This window comes from Pristis pectinata, chromosome 1 (genome assembly GCF_009764475.1).
Source record: "Pristis pectinata isolate sPriPec2 chromosome 1, sPriPec2.1.pri, whole genome shotgun sequence".
NCBI lineage: Eukaryota > Metazoa > Chordata > Chondrichthyes > Rhinopristiformes > Pristidae > Pristis > Pristis pectinata.
Window position 1 is genome coordinate 82,089,077 of NC_067405.1, and position 18,532 is coordinate 82,107,608.

Here is an 18,532-nt window from a genome sequence, read left to right on the forward strand (position 1 = left end):
TCTACCACTTCTTCTGGCAGCTCGTTTCATATACCCACCACCCTCTGTGTGGAAAAAGTTTCCCCTTAGCTCCCTTTTAAATCTTTCCCCTCTCACCTTAAACCTATGCCCTTTAGTTTTAGACTCCCCTTCCCTGGGAAAAAGACTGTGACCATCCTATTTATCTGTGCCCCACATGATTTTATATATCTCTATAAGGTCACCTCTCAGCCTCCTACACTCCAGGGAAAAAGTCCCAGCCTATCCAGTCTCTCTTTTAACTCAAACCCTCCAGGCCCAGCAATGCCCTCGTTAATTTTTATTGTACTCTTTCCAGTTTAATGATATCCTTTTTAACACAAATTTTAATGACTTTGTGTGCATTGGTTGGGGCTCTGAACAGTGGCCCTTCCACACACACAGCCCCTGCTGCTGCTTTCCTGTTTCCTTGGCTGGGCTCAGGCAGAATCCCAGGTAGAAGAGAGATGTCCTTGGACCTTACTGTTATGGGGCAGCAAGTCCTGTTGGCAGTCCTGGTAGCTGGGAGCAGCATGGATGTCACAGCCCCTTTTCCAGCCCACCGCCTTGCCCCCAGTTCAGGCAGTGAACTCCCAGCCACTGCCTGTGCTGAAGCCCTTGGGCTAACTTGACGGGGGTAGAGGGTGGGGAGACTTCCTGCATCAGGCCAACAAAGCCCAGGGTTGTTGGTGCCTCTGGTTGGTTCTGGTGTCATGGGACCACAACATCCAGTTGTCCTGCCCCAGCCACCAGTCACCTGGGGCCAGGTAATCTCCCTCACACCAGAGTGGTGCAGCAGGAAGGGCTGCTGTCTCTCAGTCCAGCGATGTGGGTTCAATCCCAGTTGTGGCGGATGCAGTGTAATGTGGATGAATGTGGTTTACACACTGGCAGGACTTGCATAATAAATGGCAGGGTCCTGGGGAGTGTTGTCGAACGGAGACCTCAGGGTACAGTTTCCTGAAAGTGGAAACACAGGTAGTCAGGGCAGTGAGGGAATTTGGCATGCTTGCCTTCATTAGTCAGGGCACTGAGTACAGCAGTTGGGATGTCATGTTACAGCTGTACAAGTTGTTGGTGAGACCACACTTGGAGTATTGTGTGTGGCTCTGGTTGCCTTACTAAAAGAAGGTGTCATTAAGCTGGAGAGGGTGCAGAACAGATTCACGAGGATGTTACCAGGACTGGAGGGCTTGAGTTCTCAGGAGAGACTGGATGTGGTGGGACTAGGCAGTGAAGGTTCTTGAGATGGTGGGACTGTTGAATGAGGAGAGGTTGGATTGACTGGGCCTGTATTTAGTAGAGTTTAAAATAAAGATCATTAAAACGGTTAAAATTCTGACAGGATTAGACAGACTGGATGCATTGTGGATGCACAATGGGTGACAGTCTCAGGATACAGTGTGAGGGAAACGTCTTCACCCAAAGGTGGTGGAGGTGTGGAATCCTCTCTCACAGATGTGTGGAGCCAGGTGGCTGAATATACTGAAGTTACTGAAGGCATCAAAGGGGGTGGGAAGAGCATGGGATGATCAGCCACAATCTTGTTGAATAGTGGAGCAGGCTCAGAGGGCCAAATGGCCTATTCCTGCTCTAGTCTGTGTGTTTTTGTGGCCAGTGGATGATCCTGATTTGCACTCCATTTCTGAAATTGTTTGTTAATTATTCAATGTAAATTTCACCTCTTTAACGGCCCTGCCATCCTCGCCTCAGCTTGGTTCCCAGTGGTTGATGGGTCACTGGAGAGTGTCCTGACCAACACTAGAGGTAAACTCTCTGCCCTGGTATGGGGACACAGCAAAAGTTTCAGCCATGCTCCATTAGTTATCTGGATGCTAGAAATACTGGGATCAAATGATTCCAAATGAAAGACTTAGAGCCCAAACAGGAGCCGTTCTGAATAGGATTAAAAAGGCAAAATAAATCACCAAAGCATGATACTCAGGAAGATGTCTGTCGGCCACGAGGTGTGGTGCTGTTATAAAACCTTCCTTCTACCCCCGGGAATGTGTAGAGTCTTCTGCCTGCCCAGTGTCAGTGAGCAGTAGAACACAGCACAACCCTGTTCAAACAGGCCCGTGTTTATTAAAGTAATGTATGTGTCTGTTTGAAATGCTCAGGTACGGGTGTTGTCCAGATGGACTGACGTCTGCCAGAGGGTTTAACCAGCTTGGGTGTCCGAGGCATCCAACTGATGATCTCCTCGATGGAGGTGAACAGATCTCCGTAAGTACTGAGCATGTCATCCACAGGTCACTGTAACCTCATTACATGGGCTTGGTCCAGGACTACACGGGCTCAGACTGGGAGTGGTTTGTTCCAGTCAGAGGGAAGGACAAAGATGGCAGAGCACAGGAATCTTGGATGATGAGAGAGGTAGTTAATTTAGTCAAGAAGAAGGAGGAAATGTATATATGGCTTAGGAACCTGAAATCAAACAGGGCACTTGAGGACTATAAAGGAGCCAGAAGGGAACTAAAGAAGATACCTAGGAGAGTTAGAAGGTATCATGAAAAGTCCTTGGCGAGTAGGGGTAAAGAGAATCCCAAGGCATTCTATACATGCATCAAGAGCAAGAGGATAACTAGAGGAGGGTAGGGCCACTCAGGGATAGAGGGAGCATGTGCTTGGAGGCAGAAGATGTGGGTGAAATCCTAAGTGAGTAATTTACATTAGTATTTATCAAGGAGAAGGATGTAGAGGATAGTGAGATTAGAGGGAAGCATGCTAAGATGCTAGGGCATTTTGAAGATTAGGAAAGAGGTAGTTTTGGGTCTCTTAAAACATTAAGGTGGATAAGTCCCCACGGCCTGATGGGATATGCCTCAGGTTATTGAGAGGTGAGAGATGAGATTGCTGGGGACTTGACCGAGATGTTTGTACCTTCACTAGCTACAGGTGTGGTGCTGGAGGATAGGTGGGTAGCTAATGTTTTGTTGTTCAAGAAGGGAAATAGGGATAATCATGGAAATTATAGACTGGTAAGTCTCACATCAGTGGTAGGGAAATTAATGGAAAGGATTCTTAGGGATAGGATTTATGAGTATTTGGGGAAGCAAGGTCTAATTGGGGACAGTCAGCATGGCTTTGTACAGGGCAGGTCGTGTATGATTGAGTTTTCGAGGAGGTGATGAGGGTGACTGATGAAGGTGGAGCTGTGGATGTCATATACATGGATGTTAGTCGGGCATTCAACAACGTCCCGCATGGTAGGCTCATCCTGAAAATTAGGATGCATGGGATCTACAGTGACTTGACTGATTTGGATCCAAAATTGTCTTGCTCATAGAAGACACAGTGGTGGTTGGGTCTTATTCTGGATGGAGGTCTGTGACTAGTGTTCTGCAGGGATCTGTACTGGGACCTCTGTTTGTCATGTATATAAATGATTTGGATGACAATGTAGGGTGGGTGAGCAAGTTCGCAGACAACAAAGATTGGTGGCATTGGAGATTGCATTGGAGATTGCCAAAGAATACAGCGGGATATAGATCAGTTGCAGATGTGGGTGAAAAAGTGGCAGATTGAGTTTTATCTGAGCAAGTGTGAGGTGCTGCACTTTGGGAGATCCAACATAAAGGGAGAGTACACAGTTAATGGCAGGATCCTTAACATTGTTGATGAACAGAGGGATCTTGTCGTCCAGTTACATGGCTCCATAAAAGTGGTCACACAGTTTGTTAGGGTGGTAAAGAAGGCATATGGCATGCTTGCCTTTATTAGTGGAGACATTGAGTTTAAGAGTCAGGAAGTTATGTGGCAGCTTTATAAAACTCTGGTTCGGCCACATTTAGAGTATTGCGTTCAATTATGGTCGCACCATTATAGGACAGATGTGGAGCTTTTGGAGAGGGTGCAGAGAAGGTTTACTAGGTTTGGAGGACGTGTGCTATGAGGAGAAGTTGGACAAGCTGGGGCTGTTTTCTCTAGAATGGCAGAGACTGGGGGGAGATTTGATAGAAGTTTATGAAATTGAGAGGCATAGATAGACAGCCAATATCATTTTCCCAGGATTGAAATATCAAGTACTGGAGGGCATGTATTTAAGGGGGATGTATTTAAGGGGGAAAAGTACAAAGGAGATGTGCGGGGCATTTTTATACACAGAGTGGGAGGGGGGCCTGGAGTGCACTGCTAGGGGTGGTGGTGGAGGCAGATAGCATAAGAACGTTTAAGAGACTTAGGCACATGAATATGCAGAGAAGGGAGGGCTATGGTCAATGTGCGGGGAAGACAGATTAGATTAATTAGGAGTCATTGGTTTAATTAGCTCGGCACAACATTGTGGGCTGAAGGGGTTTGCTGTACTGTTCTATGTAATGTGGGTTGGATCCAGGAGAGTTGTAAGATTCCACAGTCCAACACCCCCTGGTGAAAGGGTTTCTACACAGGACCCCATCACATCAGCTGGAGACAGGTTTGTCTTTCTTCCCCCACGCTACCAACCCCCCATCCCCACCTCTCACCCACCCCAGGATGTTCCCACTGTCCACCCCTCCCAGAGGTTGCTAATGGAGGTCCCCACTGCACCTTGTGGGAGGGGCCCTGACGCTGTGACCAGGAGCAGTGACACTGACTGATGGGTCCTGGGGAGGTTGGCAGTAACCGGACTGACTGTGGCACCTCAGGGCTCAATGTCTGGGCCCCAGAGTGACCTAGGACCTGGTGTGTCTACCCCCATCCTGGCTCACCGATGCCACCCCAGCCCACCAAACTCCACCCTCACCCTGACTCACCCACCCATTCTTGACCACCAATCCCACACCCCCACCCAGGCTCATCTACTCCAGCCCATCCCACTGAACCCCACCCACCCAAACCCACCAACGCATCCATCCCCTTACTGAACCCCACCCTTCACCACTGCCCCTCACCCACCACCAACCCCCACCCCCACACCAGCTCCCAATATGGCAACACATAAACTTAAACATGAATCTGTCTTGGAAACCCCCTGTGGCCCGACTCCCCCACTGCTCAATCTTCTAACCCCTGACAACCCTCTGGGATCCCCCCTCCTCTGATTCCCACCCATCTACATGCACCCCCTACTCCCTCTGATTCCAGCCTCTCTATACGCCCACCTTTTGTTTTGCTGTAATTAACTTCAGCTACCTCATCCCCACACTCGGGTATTACCTCCCTACACTCCTCCACCTCACTCACCCTCTTCCCTCCTCGCTGAGGAGACACTAAACCCTTGTCCTGGCACTGACCTTGCCCCACACTCTGATGTGAATCGGGACATTTCCCTGCATTCGACTATGGCACCAGGAACCCTGGTGAAACTGGTCAGTGGGCACAGAGGGGAAACACACCTGTGGGAGTTGTACCTCACACAAAGGAAAATGGTTGTGGGTGTTGAAGATCAGTCACCCCAGGACATCGCTGCAGGCGTTCCTTGGGGCAGAGTCCTCGACCCAACCCTTTTCAGCTGCTTCGTCACTGACCTTTCTTCCATCGCAAGGTCAGAAGTGGGGACGTTCACTGATGGTTGCACAAGGTTCAGTTCCATTCAAAGTAACTCAGCACCTGAAGCAGCCTGTGTCTATGTAACAAGTTGGGAACAGCATTCAGGCTCAGGCTGATGTGGCAGGTAACTTTTGCACCACAGAAGTGCCAGGCAATGGCCATCTCCAACATGAGAGTTGAACTACCTACGCTTGTCATTTGCTATTGACCAGAAACTCGGCTGAACCAGCCTTATGACTACTGTGGCCACAACAGGTCTGAGTTTGGGTATCCTGTGGGGAGTGACCCATCTCCTGACCTCAAGGCCCTTCCCCCATCCATAAGGTGCAAGTTGGGGTGTAATGGAACACCACGGCCTAGGGATCAGTGCAGCTCCAGGAAGCTCGACACCATCCAGGACAGAGTGGCCCTGTGGGAGTACCCTCACCACCATGTTCTCATGGGAGGGGCAGAAACGGCAAGTAAAGAAGACTGGGGTGGGGTAAATATTGACCAGCACTTCCGTGTCATCCCCATTGTAGGAACCGAGGGTGACGGCTCGGAACAGCCCACCGGATGAGTGCAGGAATTCGATGTACGGCTGCTGTTGGGATGAGACCTCCTTGGCCCTGGGACCGAACGGTGAAGGGTGCAGGGATGGGCCCAGCCTCCGTAAGTGGATCTCGGGATGCGCACAAATTATGGGTAGATGAGGCCGACTGTCTGTGATCCGCACATGGCCCCTGCCCCTCATCTCCCTCACTGCAGGCACTCCCGGGGAGCAGGTCCAGAAAGGGCTGGCCAGCAACACTTACAACAACCCGCATTTATGTAGCACCTCAACCTGGTAAAATACCCCAATGTGCCACAGGGACAGTGTTGGAAATTTCAGAGCAGGTGATTAAGACAGGTGAGGTAAGGTGTGCTGAGGAAGGGGAGGGGGTGAGGTCACAGCTCAGTGCAGTGGGGGATCTTTGCGGTGAAATTTCAGTATGGTCCGGGATCCATACGTTGAGGGATCTTGGTGTGTGGGCGGACAGCTGCATTAACCCTACCTGCCTTCCTGTCTGCCCCACAGTCTACCCCACCCACTGTCAGCTCTTGTTTGCCAATGGCCCATGTACAGAGTGGACCGTCCGCTGGTTCTTCATCCCTGGATCCGCTGTCTGTAACCGCTTCTGGTACGGAGGTTGTCACGGAAACCGGAACAACTTTGAGACAGAGGACGAGTGTCTGCGTCAGTGCAAGAGGATGGCTGTTGGGGGTGGGGCTTCTAGTGCCCCGGCCGAACACCCCCATTGGTGGACTCCTCACACAGGGCAGCAGAACCAGCCCGGGCATTCGTCCAACAGGGACCCCTCCCCTGCTGAGCGGGAACTGCCTGTCTACAGGTAATCCCACAGGGACCACTTCTACCCCCCCTCCCCTTCGCCCACCACCTCCCATCTGTCGACTGGTAATCCCACAGGGACCCACCTCACCTGTCTACAGGTGGTGCTGTTGACATAGCCAGTCACTAACACATTTCTCTGATCACCCTGTTTGTTGCTACTTTGAAAACACCAGCTCTCACATGCACACACCTGACCAACACACAGCCAGCCTACATGCATACCCAGGTGAATACCCCATGGACACACACACCCCATCCACAGACCCCCACAGGCTCACTACCTGCTCACCAGAAACACTAACCTGTGTATAACCAGCCTGCCTAAACCTACCCCAAGTGCACATAGCCAGCGCGCACTACAGATCCCACCCAAGTCAGCCTGTGCAAATACCATGCATGCACTCAGCCCCGGTATGCACACCTGTGCATGCCAGCTCGCGCGCACACAGGCGAAGAATCTGTTACTGCACGACATTCACACAAATAGCCCACACAAATATCCCTGTACACCCTGTGTGTACACAGACCGTGTACATGCAGGCATTTTGTGTACAACCCCAAACACCCAAACACCCTGAGATCGCACATCTACAAACACTATGCATGCTTGGTGTGCAGTCCCTCCACTGCCCCCTGCCCCCCCACACACACACACCCACACCCCACACTGTACACACAGCACCAGCAACCAGCAAACCCCACCCATGCTGCTTCAGCCCAGCACGGTCTCCACACCCTGTGATCTCCATCAGATGAACATTGACATCCATCCACTGTTCAGTGTGAAAGTACCATGCTCTCGGCTGAGTTGTTTGGTGATCTCCGATACACCATGGTCTCCTTTGTTCTCGGCAGGTTACAGATAGACCGAAGGGATGCTGTGTTCGTGGAGACCAGGCCCGGGGAAACAGCCCTCTTACTGTGCAGGGTGGATGCCTCACCATCTCTTCATGTGGAGTGGCACAGAAATGGGAGGCCGGTGTTCTCACCCAGGTGACCCAGTTATTGCTTGGCTGGGACTCTCCTCATGAGCCCCCTGTGCAATCGCATTTCCTCTAACCTATTCTCTCATTAACATCCTCCCTGCCCTGATTCTCCCACTTACACACATTACGTGGCCTATTAACTCACCAACGTCTTTGGGACATGGGAGGAAACCGGAGCACCCAGGGGAAACCCATGTGGTCACAGGGAAAATGTGAAACCTCCACACAGACAGCACCAGAGGTCAGGATTGAACCTGGGTCTCAGGCGCTGTGAGGCAGCAGCTCTACTGGATGCATCTGTATGGGCGGTGTCGTTCTCCTGATAACAGCATTGCTTGTAAAGTTCCCAAACTTCCAAAGTTCAGCGAAGCAAACAGTGACTCATCGGTCAGACCCTTTCCGTCCCTTTCACCTGGGTGCAATGGAACTTGTTTCTGCACAGCCCATACAGATGCCCTGATTGATGTCTGCCTGTCTGAGCTGTTCCAGCTTTCACTTCAGCATGAACGTGTAAGAGAAACTGAACATGGAAATGTCATTCTCAGGTCCTTGAGCTTGGGGGCTTTAAAGGGGGCTCCAGAGTGTCCATATGGATTTTAGTAAGGCATTCGACAAGGTCTCTCATGGGAGGCTCGTCCAGAAGATTAAGATGCATGGGATCCACGGTGAATTGGCTGTTTGAATTCAGAATTGGCTTGCCATAGAAGGCGGGGTAGTAGTTGATGGGACTTATTCTGGCTGGAGATAGTGGTGTTCCGCAGGGATCTGTAGTGGGACCCCTGCTGTTTGTGATGTATATAAGTGACTTGGATAAAAACATGGATGGGTGGATTAGTAAATTCGCAGACGATACAAAGATTGCTGGCGTTGTGGATAGTGTAGAAGATTGCTGAAGGATACAGTGGGATATAGATCAGTTGCAGGTATGGGGAGTGAAATGGCAGATGGAGTTTAATCCAGCCAAATGAGAAGTTTTGCACTTTGAAAGATCAAATGTAAAGGGACAGTACATAGTTAATGTCAGGACCCTTAACAGCATTGATGTACCAAGTCATTTTGGGATCCAAGTCCATCGTTCCCTGAAAGTGGCTGTACAAGTTGATAGGGTGGTAAAGAAGGAGTATGGCTTGCTTGCCTTTATTATTCAAGTCATTGAGTTCAATAGTCAAGGAAGTTATGTTGCAGCTTTATAAAACTCTGGTTAGGCTATTGCTTTCAATTCTTGTTGGCCCATTATAGGAAGGATGTCAAGGCTTTGGAAAGAGTGCAGAAGAGGCTTACCAGGATGCTGCCTGGCTTAGAGGGCATGTGCTATAAGGAGAGGTTGAACAAACTAGGATTGTTTTCTCTGGAGTGGCGGAGGCTGAGCGAAGATCTAATAGAAGTTTATAAAATTACGAAAGGCATAGATAGTTAGCTGGTATCTTTTTTCCCCAGGGTTGAAATGTCTAATACTAAAGGGCATACATTTTAAGATGAGAGGGGGTAAGTTCAAAGGAGCAAAGTGTTTTTTTACAGAGTGGTGGGCACCTGGAATGTGCTGCCAGGGTTGGTGGTGGAGGGAGATATGATAGAGGTGTTTAAAAGGCTCTTAGATAGGCCCATAGGTATTAGAAACATAGAAACATAGAAAACCTACAGTACAATTCAGGCCCTTTGGCCCACAAAGCTGTGCCGAACATGTCCCTACCTTAGAAATTACTAGGCTTACCCATAGCCCTCTATTTTTCTCAGCTCCATGTACCTATCCAAAAGTCTCTTAAAAAGGCCCTATCGTATCTGCTTCCACCACCGTTGCCGGCAGCCCATTCCACGCACTCACCACTCTGAGTAAAAAAAAAACTTACCCCTGACATCTCCTCTATACCTACTTCCCAGCACCTTAAACCTATGTCTTCTTGTGGCCACCATTTCAGCCCTGGGGAAAAGCCTCTGGCTATCTACCCGATCAATGCCTCTGATCCCTGAGGTACACCACTGGTCACCAACTTCCATGCAGAATACGACCCTTCAACAACTACTCTTTGCCTTCTGTGGGCCAGCCAGTTCTGGATCCACATTGCAATGTCCCCTTGGATCCCGTGCCTCCTTACTTTCTCCATAAGCCTTGCATGGGTGATTTGCTAGGGTGGTTCGGGAGGGTTTAAACTAGTTTGTGAGGGGGAAGGGAACCAGAGGAGTAGGTCAGAGGAAGAAGGGGATGGGGAAAAGTTAGATCAAACAGGTAGAGGGGCTTTGGGGAAGGAGAAGCAGAATACAAGCTATAAAAGTAGTAAGGTAGATGGACTGAAGTGTGTTTACTTAAATGCAAGAAGTGTCAGGAATAAGGGAGATGAACTGAGGGCTTGGATAAGTATGGGGGACTATGATATCGTGGCTATTACTGAGATGTGGCTGATGTCAGGAGAGGAGTGGATATTGAATACTCCTGGTTTTCAGTGTTTTAAGAAGGATGGGGAAGGGGGGAGGAGGGGTGGCGATACTGGTCAGGGACACTGTTACAGCTGCGGAAAGGATGGATGTTGTAGAAGGATCATCTCTAGAGTCCGTATGGGTGGAATTAAGGAACAAGAAAGGAGCAGTTACTCTACTAGGAGTATTCTATAGGTCCCCTGGTAGCAGTAGAGATATAGATTGGCAGGCAGTGTTTGGAGAGAAGCAAAAATAACAGGGTTGTTATAATGGGAGACTTCAACTTCCCAAATATAGACTGGAACCTGCTTAGTGCCAAAAGTTTAAATGGGACGGAATTTGTTAAATGTGTCCAGGAGGGATTCCTGACGCAGTATGTTGACAGGCCGACTAGAGGGAATGCCATGTTAGATCTAGTTTTAGGAAATGAACTGGGACAAGTGAAGGATCTATTGGTGGGTGAGCATTTGGGGGACAGTGACCATTGCTCCATAACCTTTAAAGTTGTCATGGACAGGGACAGGTGCAGAGAGGACAAGAGGATTTTTAATTGGGGAAGGGCGAACTATGAGGCTATAAGGAGAGAACTTGGGAGTGTAAATTGGGATGTCCTTTTTGAAGGAAAATGCACCATAGAGATGTGGTCGATGTTCAGGGATCTTATGCAGGATGTTAGGGATAAATATGTCCCGGTGAGGCAGAGAAGGAATGGCAGGGTGAAGGAACCGTGGGTGACGAGAGAGGTGGAACGACTTGTTAGGGAGAAGAAGGTAGCGTACATGAGGTATAAGCAGCAAGGTTCAGACAGGACCTGTGAGGAATATAGGGTAGCGAGGAAGGAACTTAAGAAAGGGCTGAGGAGAGCTAGAAGGGGACATGAAAAGGCGTTGGCTAGTAGGGTTAAGGAAAATCCCAAGGCCTTTTTCAAGTACGTGAAGGGTAGGAGGATGGCTAGGGTAAAGGTAGGTCCAATTAAGGACAAGGGTGGGAGAATTTGCCTGGAGGCGGTGGAAGTGGGAGAAGTTCTCAATGAGTACTTCTCTTTGGTATTCACCAGGGAGAGGGGTCTTGATGACGCGGAAGGGAGTGCTGGTAGGGGTAATGTTCTCGAGGTTGTAGATATCAAAAGAGAGGATGTGTTGAAGTTGTTAAATAATATTAAGACAGATAAATCTCCGGGGCCTGACGGGATTTTCCCCAGGCTGCTTCGAGAGGCTAGGGAGGAGATTGTTGAACTGCTGGTAAGGATCTTTGAGTCCTCGTTGTCCTCGGGGATGGTGTCAGAGGATTGGAGGGTTGCGAATGTTGTCCCCTTGTTCAAAAAAGGTAATAGGGATAGGCCAGGGAATTATAGACTGGTGAGTCTCACGTCTGTGGTGGGTAAGCTGTTAGAAAGGATTCTAAGGGATAGGATTTATGAACACCTGGAGAATCATGGACTGATTAGGGACAGCCAGCATGGCTTTGTGAAGGGAAGATCTTGCCTCACAAGCCTGATAGAGTTCTTTGAGGAGATGACCAGGAAGATTGATGAGGGCAGTGCGGTGGATGTGGTTTACATGCATTTTAGTAAGGCGTTTGATAAGGTTCCTCATGGTAGGCTTCTTCAGAAGGTCAGATGCTAAGGGATCCAGGGAAGCTTGGCTGTGTGGATTAGGAATTGGCTTGCATGTAGAAAGCAGAGGGTTGTGGTGGAAGGAGTGCCCTCGGATTGGAGGGCAGTGACTAGTGGTGTCCTGCAGGGATCGGTTCTGGGACCTCTACTTTTTGTGAAATTTATAGATGACTTAGATGAGGGGGTGGAGGGCTGCGTTAGTAAGTTTGTGGACGACACTAAGATCGGTGGTGTTGTGGATAGTGTGGAGGGCTGTCGGAGCTTACAGAGGGATATTGATAGGATGCAGAGCTGGGCTGACAAGTGGCAGATGGAGTTCAATCCAGAGAAGTGTGAGGTGGTACACTTTGGAAGGACAAACTCCAGGGCAGAGTACTGGGTAAATGGCAAGGTACTTGGCAGTGTGGAGGAGCAGAGGGATCTGGGGGTTCATATTCACAGTTCATTGAAAGTTGCCTCACAGGTGGAAAGAGCAGTTAAGAAGGCCAATGGGATGTTGGCTTTCATAAGTCACGGGATCGAGTTTAAGAACCGCGAGGTGGTGATGCAGCTTTACAAAACTCTAGTTAGGCCACACTTAAGAGTACTGTGTTCAGTTCTGGTCGCCTCATTATAGGAAGGATGTGGAGGCGTTGGAGAGGGTGCAGAGGAGATTTACCAGGATGCTGCCTGGATTAGAGAGTATTGAATATGAGGAGAGGCTTAAGGTGCTAGGGCTTTATTCACTGGAAAGGAGGAGGATGAGAGGAGACATGATAGAGGTATATAAAATATCGAGAGGAATAGATAGAGTAGACAGTCAGCACCTCCTTCCCAGGGCACCAATGCTCAAGATGAGAGGGCATGGCTTTAAGGTTATGGGTGGCAGGTTCAGGGGAGATGTCGGGGCGGTTTTTCACCCAGAGAGTGGTTGGTGCATGGAATGCACTGCCTGGGGTGGAGTTGGAGGCAGATACATTGGACAGGTTCAAGAGTTTGTTGGATAGGCATATGGAGGAATGTGAGATGGAGGGATATGCGGGAGGAAGGGGTTAGGTAGTGTGAGGGTGGTTTGATGGACGGCACAACATGGTGGGCCGAAGGGCCTGTTTTGTGCTGTATGGTTCTATGGGATACCTTATCAAATGCCTTGCTGAAATCCATATACACTACATCTACTGCTCTCCCTTCATCGATGTGTTTAGTCACATTCTCAAAAAATTAATCAGGCTCGCAAGGCAGGACCTGTCCTTGACAAAGCCATGCTGACTATTCCTAATCATATTATACCTTTCCAAATGTTCATAAATCCTGCCTCTCAGGATCTTCTCCATCAGCTTACCAACCACTGAGGTAAGACTTGCTGGTCTATAATTTCCTGGGCTATCTCTACTCCCTTCCTTGAATAAGGGAACAACATCTACAACCCTCCAATCTTCTGGAACCTCTCCCGTCTCCATCGATGATGCAAAGATCATCGTCAGAGGCTCAGCATCTCCTCACTAGCCTCCCATGGCAGCCTGGGGTACATCTCATCCGGTCCTGGCGACTTGTCCAACTTGATGCTTTCCAAAAGTTCCAGCACCACCTCTTTCCTAATATCTACATGCTCAAGCTTTTCAGCCTGCTGCAAGTCCTCACTACAATCACCCAGATCTTTTTCCGTAGTGAATACTGATGTAAGGTATTCATTAAGTACCTCTGCTATTTCTTTTGGATCCATACACACTTTCCCACTGCTGCACTTGATAGGCTCTATTCTTTCGCATCTTATCCTCTTGCTCTTCAACAGGTATTGTAGAGAATTGAGGGATAGGGACATTGTCTAGGCAGAAGGGATCAGTTTAGTTAAGTATTTAAATACTAGTTTAATTAGCTCTGCGCAACATTGTGGGCTGGAGGGCCTGTTCCTATACTGTACTGTTCCATGTTCTGAAATGTGGACATAGTGGGAAATCCACTGGGCAGCAAGCTGCAGGTGGAAGTGATCAGGTGTTGCTTTCAGTGGTGTTGGTTGAGGGGTTCATTGGCCAGCACACCAGGGAAAACTCCTGCTCTTCTTCAGGTACTGAAGGTTACCGGGGGTCCAACCTTTTAGATCCAACATAGCACCTGAGAGTGGAGGGCCTTGGTTTAACTCATGGCCTGCTCCCTCAGCACTGACTGGGAAGGGGGAGTGATCATTTTGTTCTGAGCTGCTGCTCCTGACCTGTTCGATCTCTGTCCCAATAGGCACAGCAAATATTCCGATGGTTCGCTGGTGATCAGCCGGGTTCAGCACCAAGATGCTGGATCGTACACCTGTCACGTGTCGAACGGACGTGATCAGGACTTTCGCCGAGTTGAGCTAAAGGTCCAAGGTAGTGTCTGCATGCACTGGGAGTTAATATTGGCAGTGTTAGACCTGAGAGCAGGAACCCCTCAGCACTGAAGGAACAAACAATCTGCTGGAGGAACTCAGTGGGTTGAGCAGCATCAGCAGGGGGAAAGGAATTGTTGACCTTTTGGGTCGAGACCCTGCATCAGTCCTGATGTAGGTTACAGTATCTGCAGTCTCTTGTGGCCCCCTCAGCATTGTAATGCGACTGCTCCCATGTAGTGAGATCGCTGAGTGGCATAGAGTCGTACAGTATTGAAACAGGCCCTTTGGCCCAACTCGTGCATGCTGACCTAGATATCCATCCGAGCTAGTCCCATTTGCCTGTGTTAGGCCCATATCCCTCTAAACCTTTTCTATCCATTAACTTATCTAACTGTCTTCTAAATGTTCCTCACTGTCCACACCCCCTACAATTTCATGTCCTCTGTTAGTTATCAAATGTGCTGGGAACTCAATCCAAAGCTAAGAGTTTATTTGAGAAATATTCCTGAAAATATACTTTGCCTTTTAAGTTTCATACATCCCCTTCCATCTGAGATCTGTGTATTGATAGTCCAACTGACCCTCTGGTGATTCACTCATTAGGTTATTTCACTCCTCCACCCCCAGCTGGTGTCCATTGTAAATTTTGCACATTCCATCAAGCAATTCTCAGCTGGTTTTGCCATTTCAAAGGTTGTCTAAATCAGTGTTTCTTTCTCGGCTGAAGGTTGGTGCATTGTACTGGGAAACTCATTCAATGCTCTCAAATATTTTCAAGAGATATTTTTGTTTGACTTTATCCAACACTGCTGCATCGGGCACCTGATGCACTCCTAGAACATTCTAACACTGCTGTGTGCAGACATAGAACAGGACTAGGAGTAGGCGACTCATCACCTCAAGCCTGCCCATGTTCAGTAAGATCATAGGTGATTTAACGGTAAGCTCAGCTCTGCAGTCCCACTCACCCACAGTAACCCTTCACTCTCTGTTGCACGTGTTTCAGTCAACTTCTAGTGTAAAAATATCAAAAGACTCTGCTCTCACCATCCTTTGAAGAAGAGAGTTCCCAAGATTCACAATCCCCCAAGAGCCTAGCCTGTCTAACCTGTGCTCACAGGACAATCTGTCCACTCCAGGTATGAGGCTTGTAAACTTTTGCTGAGCTACTTACAATGCATCCTTCCTTAAACAAGAACAATCCAGTAGGGAGTGCTCCAAATGTGCTCTCACCAGTACCTTGTGTAACAGAAGCATAACCTCCCTACTTTTGTAACCAATTGGCCTAACTTAAACTATCACGTTCTCTTAGCTTTCCTATTACTTGTGTACCTGCACACTGCCCTTGTGAAAATAATGCACTAGGGCACCCAGTTCCTCCTCCATCACAGAGCTCTGTAATCTCTCACCTAGATAACTTTTTTAAATTGATTTTTAATCTTTGGTGCCAAAATAGTAATTTCACATTTTCCCACATTATACTTCATTTGCTAGGTCTTTTCTCATTCACTTAACCTATCAATATTCCTTTGAAACCTCTCCATGTCCTCTTCACAACTTACTTTCCTACCTACCTTTGGACCATCAGCAAATTTAGCAACCACATCTTGGGTGCTTTCATCCAAGTCGCTTGTATAAATATTACATTGAGGCCCCAGCACAGATGCCTGTAACACATTTTGCCATCCAGATAAAGGTCTGTTTCTGCCCCCGCTCAGTTTCCTGTTAGCTGATTGATCTTAAGCCGGTGATGCAGTGTTACCTCCTGCCTGTATTTGTTTTCCAAAATAACCTTTGGTGTAGCATCTTATCAAGTACCTTGTGGAAGCATTATGTTCAGGACACCCACTGACTCCCCTTGATCCAATGCACAGGTTAATCAATTACTAGCAGTAGGACTGAGCCATGTTCCCGCTCTGTTCCTGACTGGAAGACCACACTCTGCTCCGATTGGTGGGAAGCTGATCTTCTGCTCCAATGCACCAACCCTTGGTTTACCAAATGTTTATGAAATGATTCCAGTGTAAAGCTGGGTGAGGAATGTTGGTGGAGCAGTAGATGGCGAGGATGGTTGCCTGAGCAAGGATACAGAGAGACGTAGATCAGCTGGAAAGTTGGGAGGAGTGGTGGCAGATGGAATTTAATGCAGACAAGTGTGAGGTAATGCAGCATGGGCTATCTAATACATTAATATAGAGTAAATGGCAGGGACTTTGGCAATGTTGATGTAAAGAGATCTTTGGGTACAAAACCATAGCCCCCTAAAAATGGTGACGTGGTTGGATAGGATAGGGCTTGGAATGGTGGGCTTCATTTACAAGGAGAGGTTGGATAGGTTGGGATTGTTCTCACTGGACCGTAGAAGGCTGAGGGGTGACCATATTGAGGTTTATAAAATCACGAGGGGCATAGATGAGGTGGATCATCACAGTCTTTTTTCCCAGGGTAGGGGAGACTAAAACTAGAGGGCATAGGTTTGTGGTGAGAGGGGAAAGATTTAAAGAGGACAAGTTTTTCCATACAGGGTAGTGGGTATGTGGAACGAGCTGCCAGAGGAAGTGGTAGAGGTGAGTACAGTTACAATGTTTAAATGACACTTTAGGACATGGATAGGAAAGGTTTAAACGGATATGGTCCAAACACATGCAGATGGGACTAGTTCATGTAGGCAATTTGGTCAGCATGGACGAGTTGGGCCGAAGGGCCTATTTTTGTGCTGTATTACTCTAAAACTCCATGAACTACTGGGGCTCTGACACCCACACTGCTCCCAGCTACCACAACTGGCCAGCAGGACATGCTGCCCTCCTCTACATGGGAGTCTGCCTGAGCCCGGGCAAGGAAACCTGGCAGCAAACAGGAAAGAAACTTCAGGGGCTCTGTGGGGAAGGGCCACAGTTCAGGGCCCCAACCACTGCACACTGTCATTCAAATCTTTGTTAAAAAGGATGCTATTACACTGGGAGGGGTGCAAAAATGATTTGAGGATGTTGCTGGGTGTGGAAGGTTTGAGTTATAAGGAGAGATTGGATAGGCTGGGACTGTTTGCCATGAAGCAAAGGAGGCTGAGGGGTGACCTTGTAGAGTAGGTGTAATTAAGGTGGATGGTCAGTCTTTCTCCCAGTGGAGTCTAAAACTAGGGTGCAGAAGGTTAACGTGAGAAGGGACAGATTTAAAGAAGTTTTTCAAGGGGTGGTGGGTGTATGGAACAAGCTGCCAGAGGAAGTGGTAGAGGTGGGTCCAATTACAATGTTTAAAATCATGGTTTATTATCATGGTTCATTTGCACACTGCCTTTTTATATTTTTTTATACTTTATATTTGTGTATGTTTGTTTTATTTTATAGTTATAATTGCTGTTATCAATTTACTGTTTTGGTTTTTATTAGGCAAGGGAGTGCCATTGTATCTTGTTGTGTTGTTGCAACAGTACAATGACAAATAAAGAAATAAATAATAATAATAATTAAAAGACTTTTAGACAGGTATGTAGGAAAGGAATGGAGGGATATTTGCCAAATGTAGGCAAATTTGGATGAGCATGGACCATTTGAGCTGAAGGGCCTGTTTCCACGCTGAATGACTCTATGACACTGTTGATGTTGAGTTACATTTCCTCCTGTGACTGCATGGAACTGGAGCGATCAGTTAGTTGGGGGGACTCTGGCTACCTACCCTATCTATGCCTCTCATAATTTTATAAACTTCTACCAGGTCTCCCCTCAACCTCTGACACTCCAGAAAAAACAAATCATGTTTGTCCAACCTCTCTTGAAAGTTAATACTCTAATCCAGGCAACATCCTGGTAAACCTCTGCTGTACCCTCTCCAAACCCTCCACATCCTTCCTATAATGGGGTGAGCAGAACTGCACACAATATTCCAAGTGCGGCCTAACCAAAGTTTTGTACAACTGCAACATGACTTCCTGACTCTTATACTCAATGCCCTGACCAATGAAGGCAAGTGTGCTGTACACCTTCTTCACCACTCCATCTACCTGTGTTGCCACTTTCAGGGAGCTGTGGACTTGGAACCCGAGATCCCTCTGTCCATCAATGCTCCTAAGGGCCCTGCCCTTTTGGGACCCTGAGCTTAGTTCCAGTGGAAGGGACACCCATACAGAAGGAAGGAATTGCTCCTGACTTGGGCAGGACCGCTGCCCTTGCTGACAGGTGGGTAACACTATTTGAAGGGAGCCCTCAAAATAGGAAAGAGGAAGAAAGGGACCTCAAATCAGAGAATGAGAAACAACAGTCTGGGAAATTCCTATAAACTGAGGGAAATAGCAAAGGTGAAGGAGGCGTCAAGCCTCCATCTTGTGTGAAGTGTAACAG

The 18,532-nt window shown here is 48.2% G+C and overlaps 1 protein-coding gene across 1 annotated transcript in view; it reads left to right on the top strand.

Annotated features, from left to right (window-relative positions):
- The window catches only part of LOC127578447 (papilin-like), a 100,447-nt gene that overhangs the window by 70,301 nt on the left and 11,614 nt on the right, over nt 1–18,532 (top strand). Inside the window, 5 exon segments of the mRNA XM_052030479.1 lie at nt 2,118–2,223; nt 5,991–6,120; nt 6,527–6,839; nt 7,697–7,834; nt 14,066–14,193. Of these exon segments, the coding sequence (XP_051886439.1) occupies nt 2,118–2,223; nt 5,991–6,120; nt 6,527–6,839; nt 7,697–7,834; nt 14,066–14,193 (815 nt within the window).